The sequence below is a fragment of the Condylura cristata genome, unplaced genomic scaffold (assembly GCF_000260355.1).
Source record: "Condylura cristata isolate star-nosed mole 26May11 unplaced genomic scaffold, ConCri1.0 scaffold00038, whole genome shotgun sequence".
Taxonomy (NCBI): Eukaryota; Metazoa; Chordata; class Mammalia; order Eulipotyphla; family Talpidae; genus Condylura; species Condylura cristata.
The window spans coordinates 717,192-728,488 of NW_004567139.1; the positions used below are offsets into that span (position 1 = coordinate 717,192).

General features: G+C 63.3%; 1 protein-coding gene across 1 annotated transcript in view; it reads left to right on the plus strand.

Annotated features, from left to right (window-relative positions):
- ACE (angiotensin I converting enzyme) overlaps nt 1-11,297 on the plus strand; it is an 18,117-nt gene that overhangs the window by 966 nt on the left and 5,854 nt on the right. Inside the window, exons 2-19 of the mRNA XM_004693339.2 lie at nt 1-159; nt 617-710; nt 1,338-1,481; nt 1,916-2,107; nt 2,491-2,588; nt 2,911-3,083; nt 3,343-3,566; nt 3,863-4,007; nt 4,257-4,355; nt 4,623-4,745; nt 5,034-5,245; nt 5,871-6,007; nt 6,647-6,805; nt 7,060-7,147; nt 8,980-9,123; nt 9,287-9,478; nt 10,602-10,699; nt 10,859-11,031. The exon at nt 1-159 is cut by the window's left edge and continues 24 nt beyond it. Coding sequence (XP_004693396.1) covers nt 1-159; nt 617-710; nt 1,338-1,481; nt 1,916-2,107; nt 2,491-2,588; nt 2,911-3,083; nt 3,343-3,566; nt 3,863-4,007; nt 4,257-4,355; nt 4,623-4,745; nt 5,034-5,245; nt 5,871-6,007; nt 6,647-6,805; nt 7,060-7,147; nt 8,980-9,123; nt 9,287-9,478; nt 10,602-10,699; nt 10,859-11,031 — 2,654 coding nt within the window. The remainder of the gene's footprint in view (nt 160-616; nt 711-1,337; nt 1,482-1,915; nt 2,108-2,490; nt 2,589-2,910; nt 3,084-3,342; nt 3,567-3,862; nt 4,008-4,256; nt 4,356-4,622; nt 4,746-5,033; nt 5,246-5,870; nt 6,008-6,646; nt 6,806-7,059; nt 7,148-8,979; nt 9,124-9,286; nt 9,479-10,601; nt 10,700-10,858; nt 11,032-11,297) is intronic.

Below are 11,297 nucleotides of genomic sequence, written 5' to 3' on the forward strand. Positions count from 1 at the left end.
GCTCTGCTCAGCCAGGAGTTCTCTGAGGCCTGGGGCAAGAAGGCCAAGCAGCTCTATGATGACATCTGGAAGACCTTCAACGACACCACGCTGCGCAGGGTCATCAGTGGGGTGCGCATCCTGGGTCCTGCCAACCTGGACTTGAACAAGCGGCAGCAGGTGGGCCCTGGACCCAGGGGTGGGCGGGGGCTGGGGTGGGCTGGGGAGCAGCCTGCCATGTGTGGGGGCCGAGTGAGAGGGACCCAGCAGCTCCTGAAGCATTGCTTTCCCTTGCAGAGGGGGTAGGCATGACTTTGTGTTAAAGCAAGTGTAACGCACGGAGTAGATAAAGCAAAATTGAGGAGGGAACACGGATTCTTCACAATTTCTCCATTGGTCAGGGTGATGTGTGGGTGTCCTCAGAAAGACTGAGGAAGCCTCCAGAGAGGCTGAGAAGGTGGCAGCCCAACTGGGACTAGAACCTGCCTCCAGCCCCTACCCCTGAATCTCAGGGCACCTGTTCCACCTTGTGACTGTGTCCAAGTCACAGCCCCTCTCTGAGCTTCCTAGAAGAAGGGGTGACCAGCTCATCTCTAAGGCTGGGCATCACTGACATGCCCTCAACTCTCACCCCCAGTACAACTCTCTGCTCAGCAACATGAACAGAATCTACTCCACGGCCAAGGTCTGCTTTCCCAACAACACTGCCCCCTGCTGGGCCCTGGACCCAGGTAGGCCCTGGCCCGGGGCTGGTCTCTCTGGCTGCTGCCTGCCTTTCCCTCTCACCAGCTACCAGGACCTGCAGGTTTAGATGTGGGGGCAAGAGGAGTCAGTGGAGAGAGTGGGCAAACCCCCAGGCATCGACCCCCACCTGGGGCTGGAATGTGAGGTGCCTGGGTTTCCCTGCTTCTCCAGCAAACTGACTTTCAGAATCTCCAACCTCCAGCCGCCCAAGCCCCACCCAGCAAGTGCTTTGACCATCACTCTTGGCTGCCTGGTTTTCCCTTTTGTGGGTTCTCTCACCCTAAAAGCCCCCCACTGTCCTTGGACCCCTTGTTTACACCACCTCCTCTCCCTCTGCGCCCCTCCCCACTACGAGTTAGGCCGCCTTGAGGTCGGACGCTCCGTTCAGTGCCCCTGAAGGGTCTCACTAGGTTTTGGTTGTGCCCCATCTTAAGCTTCCCTGGGTACAAGGGGCCTACCTGGGCACCTATTCTGTAGACTCCCAGTCCCCTCCTCTCCAGCTTGTAGGTCACCCTGGGGAGGGGGCGGCTATCACATGCTGAGGAAGCTAATGGGGATGGGGGACCAGAGTGGGAACTCGGGTGACGGCCCGTGCCCCTGCCCCTGTGTCTCAGATCTCACCAACGTCCTGGCTTCCTCACGAAGCTACTCCCGGCTGCTGTTCGCCTGGGAGGGTTGGCATAATGCCGTGGGGGTCCCGCTGAAACCCTTGTACGAGGAATTCACTGCCCTCAGCAACGAGGCTTACAGGAGCGATGGTGAGTGTGCCCGCCCCACCCCTGTGCCTGCGTGGTGCCCCTTCCCCAGCCTGCGTGGTGCTCGCCCACCCAGCTGCTCCCTGAGGCCAGCAGAGCTCTGCTCCTGGGCCGCCACACATCAGCCAGGGTCCTATGGCCCGGGGTGGCAGAGGGGAGCTTGAGCCCAAGAGCCTCCCCCAGGCTGCTGCCCTGCCGCACGCCCACCCCTCCGACCCCTCCCTGGGACTCTCCCCAGCCCTGGTGCTCGTCTTGGCTCTCGCACTCTCTGGGGTCTACTTGGCTGGGTAGGGAGCCACCCCCAGTTAGGAAAGTGTGGCACTGCAATGCCCAGCCACCCTGTCCAGCTTGACGGAGGCGGTGTGGGTCCCGGGCCAAGGGGTGGTGAGGGCTGGAGCCGGGGGCCTTAGCTGCGCCCCACCCTCATGCCCCACCAGGCTTCTCGGACACGGGCGCCTACTGGCGCTCCTGGTATGAGTCAGACAGCTTTGTGAAGGACCTGGAGCGTCTCTACAAGCAATTAGAGCCCCTCTACCTGAACCTCCACGCCTACGTCCGCCGGGTGCTGTACCGCCAGTACGGGGACAGATATATCAACCTCAGGGGACCGATCCCTGCTCACCTGCTGGGTAAGAACCTGGCCTTGCCCCACGCAGGGATCGCCCCTGTGCCTCATGCCAGAGCTCTAGGAGCATGGCCCCCGGCCAGTGGAGGGGGAGTAATAACTCTAGATTATCCCCTAGGAAGCAAGGCTCAGGACTGGAAGGCAGGAACCCCCAAATGTCAGCAAGGACCCCAGCATCATTGCCTGGCTAATGCTGGCCTCCGCTAGCCGGGAGCTCAGCGCACCCAGGAGGGTGGGTGGGGCCTGTGGGTGAGATTGCTGGCCTCAGGCAGCCAACCAGGGGCTGCCCCACCAATGCCTGGGAGCCCAGGATGCTGCCCGGACCTGCCTGGAGCAGGCGCTGGCCGGGCGGGGAGCCAAGCCATTCAGCTCCCCTCCTCTGTCCAGGGGACATGTGGGCCCAGAGCTGGGAAAACATCTACGACATGGTGGTACCGTTCCCCGACAAGCCTAATCTCGACGTCACCAGCACTATGGTGCAGAAGGTCAGCTGGGGACAGGCCAGGGTGGGGACAGCCCTGCGGAGAGGGGCAGGAAGGGTCACAGGGGCGAGCTGGGTTCTGGCTTGCGGGCCAGAGGTCAGTTGGAGGCTCTGTCCTCAGCAAGTTCCAGCCCCTCCCTCGAGGCCCTTTGGTTTATCTGAGTGGTACTTAGGGACCCTGCCTTTCAGGAGGGGGGCCCCAGAGCAGAGGCACCCTCCCTGGCAAGAAGCTGACAGGGGTGGGGAGCCCCAGACCTCGCCCCCAAAGGCAACCACAGTGGGCTCTGGCACTGGCCCCTAAATGCCCCCTCCCACCCCACCTCCAGGGCTGGAATGCGACACACATGTTCCGGGTGGCTGAGGAGTTCTTCACCTCCCTGGGGCTCTCGGAAATGCCTGATGAGTTTTGGGCAGAGTCCATGCTGGAGAAACCCAAAGACGGGCGTGAGGTGGTGTGCCACGCCTCCGCCTGGGACTTCTACAACAGGAAAGACTTCAGGTCTGCACATGTGCCCGGGGCCCCTGGCTCCCGGAAGGGCAGGCAGCGGGGCACGCCTCTGCCCCCGGCCCCACACCGGGTCTGTTCCGGGCTGGCGTCAGGCCGCCTCCCCTGGGCGGCTCTGTCAGGCCCTCAGCTCTGTACCTGGGGGTGGGGGGAGGCCCCAGTGCAGGCTGGGGCAGGGCGAAGGTCGCCCCGCCTCCCCCCTGTAGGCCCTGCTCAGCCCTGTGCTTCACCCGCTCCCTCTCTCTGCCCCCAGGATCAAGCAGTGCACACGGGTCACCATGGACCAGCTGGCCACGGTGCACCACGAGATGGGCCACGTGCAATACTACCTGCAATATAAGGACCAGCCTGTGTCCCTGCGGCAGGGCGCCAACCCTGGCTTCCACGAGGCCATCGGGGATGTGCTGGCACTGTCCGTGTCCACTCCCGCACACCTGCACAAGATTGGCCTGCTGGACCACGTCACCAGTGACTACGGTATGCAGGTGTAGAGAGGTCCCACTGCCCCGAGGCAGGACCCCGCGGCCCAGACCTGCCCTCTGGTTTCTGCCTCATGGCCCCCCAGGCAGGCAGGTTTGGGGGTGCCCCTGGAGCACCCCCATCTCAGTGGAGTCCCATCTACGGAGTCCCATCTCAGTGCTCCCTAAGGGTCGTGTCCCCCGAGACTGGCCCAGCCTGCCTCCCACTGGCCCCTCCAGGCCCGGCACCCCCCACCCCTGACTCCGGATCCCTCCTGATTCGGCCGCCTCCTTTCTCTTCTCCTTTCCCAACAGAAAGCGACATCAACTTCTTGTTAAAGATGGCCCTGGAAAAAATTGCCTTCCTGCCCTTTGGCTACCTGGTGGACCAGTGGCGCTGGGGGGTCTTTAGTGAGAGTACCCCCCCTTCCCGCTACAACTTTGACTGGTGGTATCTTCGGTGAGCAGAGGGGTCAGGAAGGGCCGAGCCCCACCCGCCTGGGCCGGCCCCAATCCTCTCTCCAGGGTCTCTGCACGCTCTCTCCTCTTTTTCCTGCGTCAGACGCCCTCCTCCAAGAATTCTCCCCCATTTGCCAGGGTGAGGGAGGGATGCCCAGGGTCGGAACCTCTGCTTAGCAGCCTGTTCTGCAAAAGCTAAGCCAGCCTGTGCGCGACCCTGGTCCTGAAACAGTTTCACGCCCTCTTCTAGAACCAAGTACCAGGGGATCTGCCCTCCGGTCGCCCGAAACGAAACCCACTTTGACGCTGGAGCTAAGTTTCACGTCCCAAATGTGACACCGTACATCAGGTACTGTCCGCTGCCCCTCCCTCGTCCCCCACCATTTGGTCATGCGAGTAGCCCCCTCCTCGTATTCTGCGATGATTGCCCCCCACGCCCCGTGCTTTCTGAGCCCCCCACCCCCCACCTGCCGCACCAGGCCTGGAGTTCAGGCAGCCACGGCAGGCTTGGTCATCCCCTCTCCCGGCAGCCCTGGTCCGGCCTCTGCCCTGTGGCAGGCTGGGCGATCCTGGGCGAGCGCCCCCCGCCCCCCTAAGCCCTGCCCTGTGCTCACAGGTACTTCGTGAGCTTTGTCCTGCAGTTCCAGTTCCACCAAGCCCTGTGCAAGGAGGCTAACCAGACGGGCCCCCTGCACCACTGCGACATCTACAGATCCACCAAGGCGGGGGCCAAGCTCCAGTATGTGGGGGCAAGGGAGGGCACGTGGGGTTCGGGAAGGCCGGCAAGGGCGTGTCTGGAGGCACTGGCTGCAGACTGGGTGAGGGGGGCCTCTTCTCCCGTCCCCTCCTATTTTGGAGGCAACTTCTGGCCGGAACGGGGCCAGACAGACATCCTGCCGCCTGCCCAGAGCGCCTAGGCCCCAAGTCTCAGCGTGCTGGTCCTGTAGTCCACTGCAGGCAGAAGTGGGTGGCGACGGACACGTGGGCCTGAGAGCCCCGTATGCACAGTGCCCACCCTGCCCTACAGGAAGGTGCTGCAGGCTGGGTCCTCGCGGCCCTGGACGGATATTCTGATGGACATGATCGGCTCCGACTCCCTGGACGCAGGGCCCCTGCTCCACTACTTCCAGCCACTCACCGAGTGGCTGGAGAAGCAGAACAAGGAGAACGGCGAGGTCCTGGGCTGGCCGGACAACCAGTGGTGCCCCCCGCTGCCCAGCAATTACCCAGAGGGCATCGGTAAAAGTCCTGAGTGGGGATGGGTGCAGCAGTAACGGGAGGCCGCAATTCTGGGCCCTGGACCTGGGCCCCCAGTTTTTGTTTCCTACTGAGCTCCTCCCAGGGGAGCTCAGCACCCTGCTCAGGGGGGTAGGCACCCCTTAACTCATCAGCACCCCTGGAATGGGGATGGGCAGGCCTTTCCTCCAGCAGCCCTGGGAGGGCGTGCCCAGGTCTGAGGCCCCTGGGGCCCAGTGGCCCACCACACCGCTCTGTGAGGTCACACTACAGGGTCCACTCTTATTGGCCAAGGAGCCTCTGCGGCAGGGCTCTGCTCTCCTGCGGCCATGGGCCACAGACGGGCTGCTAAGGGGGTGCCCAGCCTCTTCCTCCTTCTGCTCTGCTGGGGGCACCCCCTGCAGGTCCCCAGCCAGGAGGCCACTCCCCAGGTGACAGTCAACCAGGCAACCACCAGCCAGGCCAAGGCCAGCAGCCAGGCCACAAGCATCCGGGCAACAGCCAGCAGCCGGATAACGGAGAGCCCAAGTGGGACCAGCTGGGGGGGGGGGGGCAGGGCCGCGCCTGGCACCAGCCTCGCTGCAGGGCGGGCAAGCTGACTTCCCCGTTTCCCTCCACTGTCCCGCAGACCTGGTGACTGATGAGGCCAAAGCCAGCAAGTTTGTGGAGGAACATGACCGGCAGTCCCAGGGGGTGTGGAACGAGTTCACCGAGGCCAACTGGAACTACAACACCAACATCACCACAGAGAACAGCAGGATCCTGGTAGGTCCCCCCTGACCCCCCAACTCTGCACACACGTGCACACACCCCGCCCTCCAAATCCAAGGCGGAGCAGACGGCCCTCTGGCCCCCACCCCTCACCACTGGCACTGGTGAAATGCAAATGCAAGACTTGCACCAGGGCTGTCAGAGACCTGTGGTGGTGGGGGGGGGGCTGGGGGGGTGTATTCAATGCCTGCGCCCCTGGAGACTGGTGGCGGGGCACGCCTTACACCCAGAGGAGCGGCAGAGACAACCCCGGGAGCTGTGCACTGGCCTCTGCTCGTGACATGTTAGGCCACTGCTGTGTTTACCCTCAACAGTCTGGGAAACTGGTCACCCTGGCCCCACCTTACAGGTGGGCCCTGAGCTCAGAGGCCAGTACCCAGTGACCTTGCTCCGAACCGCCTGTAAGGCCCGTGGGGGCCCTTCCCTGCCCCTGCAGGAATATGTCCTGCTCGGTGGTGGGCATCTATTGAGGGCCTGGGCTGCACCAGAACGTTCTCACATAGCCCAGGTTGAGAAGGGTTTGACAGGCAAAGCAACTTGATGAAGCGCCCCTGCCCTGGCCCTCCCCACCGCGCCTCCTCCGAGGCTTCACCAAAGCCTGGGCCTCAAGACTCGGCCCCTCTGTGCCTTCAGCTGCAGAAGAACCTTCAGATCTCCAACCACAGCCTGCACTACGGCACTCAGGCCCAGCAGTTTGACGTGACCCACTTCCAGAACGCCACCATGAGGCGGATAATAAAGAAGATTCAGGACATCGAGCGAGCAGCTCTGCCTTTCAAGGAGCTGCAGGAGGTGTGTGGCTGGGGGTGGGGGTGGGCTGGAGGGCCCAAGTCAGGGCTCGGAGGAGAAGAGCCCAGCACAGGGCCTGGCCTTCACCTGCTGCTGCTTCCGTGGCTCGTCGAGCCGTGGCATCCGTCCTGTGGACACGCGCCTACAGAGTCCCTGATTTCTCCTTTGGGGACGTCCTCCCCAGCTCAGGCCCTTGCTCGTGATGCTGCCCAGGGCAGAGCAGGGGTGCAGCTCACTGCCTCCTCCTCCTCCCGCAGTACAACCAGATCCTGATGGACATGGAGACCACGTACAGCGTGGCCAGTGTGTGTCACGCCAACCAAACCTGTCTCCAGCTAGAGCCTGGTGAGCGCACTTGGGGGTGGGGGAGGGGCTCTGTGTTGGGGTGCTGCCTGGCAAGGGGGCGAGGAACTCATAACTTAGGGGTCACTGTGCTTGGGAAGCCCATGGCCGCTTTCCACCAGTGGGGCTTCTCTTCCACCACTAAAACTGGCCCCCACTTCATCATGTCCACCCTGATGTACTGCTCTCCCAGGGGTCCACCCGCCGCCCCCCACCAGCCCCGCTCAGGACAAGAGCTGGCTGCCTGCCTGCAGCCCCTCAGACCGGCGGGCACCTCAGCTGTGGTTGGCAAAGTCTGGGCTGCCACGTAGGGAGAGCCACCTAGGCGCCTCCCCTTCCTGGTCCTTCCTGGTGCCATGTCCTCCCCGCTTTCCTTCCCCCAGAGCCAGGAATCGAGGCTGCACTCTGCAGAGTGTTGTCTGTGTGGTCCGCACACCCACGACTTCCTGCTCCTCGTCTGTGCCCCTTCCGCCTCCCCGCAAGCGCTCACCCGCGACACCTGAGTGCCTGCTCGCTGTCTCCCCACCGGCCTTCCAGGCCTGGCAGCCACAGGCGTAAACAGTCTTTCTGAGGAATCTCCACCCAGAAACAGTCTCTTCCTGTCCCTCTGCCCAACTCCCACATGAGAACAATGATTATTAGAAAGGGAAATGGAAAATAAACAGGAGAAACCGTATTCTCCTGTCTACGGTTGTGTACGTGTGTAGGCACGCAACCGTGTGGGGCACATGTGCCCATGGGCCTAATTAAAGGGCGCGTCACCCCAGCCCCCCCACCCCTGCAGTCAGCCCCTCACTTAGGGGCTGTCAGGTCAGTTAAAATGAGAAGCACCCACAAAATCAGAGCTCCTGCCTCATTTGAGGGCAGTTGTGAATTTCTCAAAATACATTTTCCTCAAGCAGGACTAATTCAAATGGACACTCTGTGCAAAGTGAGCACCTCGTAGCACGTTCCCCAATGGGGAGCACACCAGCCAAATAACGGGGTGTGGATGGCACCGGATGCTGTCCGCAGCCTTCCCACGTAGGCCGCCAGGGCAGGAAGGGGAGCCGGGCTGGTCCGTGTGGGGCACGCGCCACCCCAGTGCACTCGGTGAGGCTGCCTCAGCTCCGGTTCCCCCACCAGAGGCCCCACCCGCAGCGACTGGGACAGGGCCCCAGCCCACCTCCAGGCCTCCTCGGACGGCCGCCTCGGGCGGTTCCTGGCGCCTTGGGCCTTCACAGCCGTTCTTGTGCTCACTGTTCCTGAAAGTCAGCTGGCCTGGGGGCCAGCCCTGCTCAGGGGCCTCGTGCTCCTGTTGGGTCTCCACTGCCCTGTGAGGGCCATGTTGTCCCCTTTTGTAGAGAGAAAGTGGTGCCCCTTGTTTGCAAGACAGTGTGGGGTGAGGGGAGACTAGAGTAAGACCGTGGGTCCCTGGACCTCTAAGCTCTCTCTCCCAGAGAAGGGGTGAACGGCGGCTGGACGGGGGCAGCAGCTCTACACTGTGGCTCGGTGGTCTGTGCCCCAGCTCCTGAGCCCTCTGCCCGGGGGACCTCAGCCAGGACCCCAATTGCTTGTGTGGAAACCACTGCTTTCCTCACAGGCTGCTAAAGCCCACAGCTGCCCGAGGTCACGTTTGCACAGAACCGGGGCCTGGCACCCCGTGAGCCCCATAGGAAGCTTCCCCCCGTTTTCCACCCTTCCCCCCATCTTCCCTGGACTTGCTGCCTCCACAGCCCCTCTCACGCCATCTCCTCAGTGCTATTCCCGCTGAAGTCCTGGCCGGGCTCCCCTTACGGGGGGAGGAGGTGAGCCGTGGGCGGGGTCTCAAGTCACTCAACCCCCTGCCCCCCCAGATCTGACACACCTCATGGCCACATCCCGGAGCTATGACGACCTGTTATGGGCGTGGAAGGGCTGGCGAGACAAGGCTGGGAAGAACATCCTCCCTTTCTTCCCAAAATATGTGGAGCTCACCAACAAGGCGGCACAACTCAACGGTGAGTCCCTTCCATCATGCCGCGGGCTCTCTGGTCCCGGAACCCCCAAGAGGTCCTCGGAGACCCCGACCCAGAGAGGGGGGCCCTGGGTGTCCCCGGAGGGGCAGGCGGGTGCTCAGGGAATGGCAGGCGTTGGGAGGGCCTGGTCGTGTCCCCTGTGCAGGCTACGTGGATGCAGGAGACTCGTGGAGGTCAGTGTACGAGATGCCGAGCCTGGAGGCCGAGCTGGAGCAGCTGTACCAGGAGCTGCGGCCGCTCTACCTGAACCTGCATGCCTACGTGCGCCGCGCCCTGCACCGCCACTACGGGCCCGAGCGCATCAACCCCCTGGGCCCCATCCCCGCGCACCTGCTGGGTGAGAGCACGCGGGGCCTGCAGGCGGGGTGAAGGCGCACCCCGCATGAGGAGTCGGGGCTGGCCAGAGGGCAAGGGCAGGCTGGGAAGGGCCTGCAGGTGGCACGTCAGGCTGGACAAGCGTGGGGACGGCGGCCGGAGCCATGCTGGAGTGGGTTGCGCCTGTGGGCCACGTCTGCTACCGTGGGCCGAATCCTATTGCCAGGAGCAACCCCGTCACCCGTCACAGCGCAGGGGCCCTGGAATGCATGCAGGGGGCAGGTGGTACTGTGAGGGGTGACCAGCTGGGGTCGCTGACCATTTACAAATTCTGGGGGGCTCAAGAAGCTGACTCAGCTGTTACCTAGTTTCCGCTCAGCCTCAGGTCTTTGCAGCCCAAGGGACCAGCCCTCCTTGGTCCCTCTCTGGTGAGGCCAAGCATGTCGGAGCAGCCCTCAGCCTGGTGACCCAGACCGGGAGGCTGGGGGCTGGGCTCCCCCTTGCTCGCTGGCTCAAGCTGTCCCTCTCTCACTCGTCTTTAGACTCCAGCCGAAGTCAGCTCTGGCTGGATCTCCGCTGGCTGTGCAAACTCTCCTCCTTATCCACTTCTGCAACTCCCCTCTCACTCTGAGCATCTTCCCTTGTGCCCACCCTGAAGAACGAGGTTCTCTTGTTCTAAACCCAGAGGCACCAGCCCCTCGTGAAGGAGACGGGCTGTTTGTGCCAGAGCTGTGGGCAGGTGGTGCAGACACTGAGCGCAGGTGACCTCACGCAGTGACTGGTGGGGGCGGCCCGCCCCTCTGCCTTCAAGCCCAGCCCCACTTAGGGGCTGTGGGGTTGCCCCCACCGCCAGTGGCGTCCACCTTGCACAGAGGTTGAGGGGCCCGAAGCTTGCATATTCACCCCCTGGGCGGCACCCCGGGTTGGCCAGTGAGGACCACCCTGACTCTCTGATGGCCGCAGGGGCTCGTCTGGGAGCCAGGATGGTAAATACCTTGTAGGCAGGATGTGCAAGCAAAGGTAACATGTCAGATGCCCGGCACAGTTTGCAGACAGTGAGGAGGCTGGGACCCGCTGGGTGGTGCTGAGCCCAAGAAGTAACGGCTTCTCCTCCCTCTGCCGTCTCTCCCCCTCCCTGCCTGCAGGCAACATGTGGGCACAGACCTGGTCCAACATCTACGACTTGGTAGTGCCCTACCCGTTAGCCCCCAAGCTGGATGTGACAGAGAACATGATCAAGCAGGTCAGCGCTGTGTCTGGGGCGTGGGGCAGGCGCGCCCCTGTCCGGGTGGGAGCGAGCCCTCTGACTCGGGTCTCTCCAGCTTATCCCCCCATACACACTCTGGCGCACAGCTGATCCCCACGGTTCCCAGTGTAGACAGAGCCCCCTCCCCACTTGCAGGGTTGGACACCCCGAAGAATGTTTGAGGAAGCAGACAAATTCTTCACCTCCATGGGGATGCTTCCAGTGCCCCCCGAGTTCTGGAACAAATCGATGCTGGAGAAGCCGACCGATGGGCGGGAGGTGGTGTGTCACGCCTCCGCCTGGGACTTCTACAACGGCAAGGACTTCAGGTGTGTCTTGGCCTAGCCCGCGGGCCTGGCCCCAGCCCTGCAGGCGAGGAGAGGAGCCGAGGGAAGGCCCCGCTGCTGTCCCTCGGCGTGGCGGGCCCAGGGCCCGGACCAGGCCCGAAGCCACTGGCTCCCGGCACTGAGGGTGTCCTGAGCACTCACTGCTCTGTCACTTTGCTCAGGAGTGAGCACTCGCTTCCACCTCCTGGGGTGAGCCATGAGGGTGACCCAACCCACATTCACAGGCGGGGCCTGTGCTCTGGGCACCT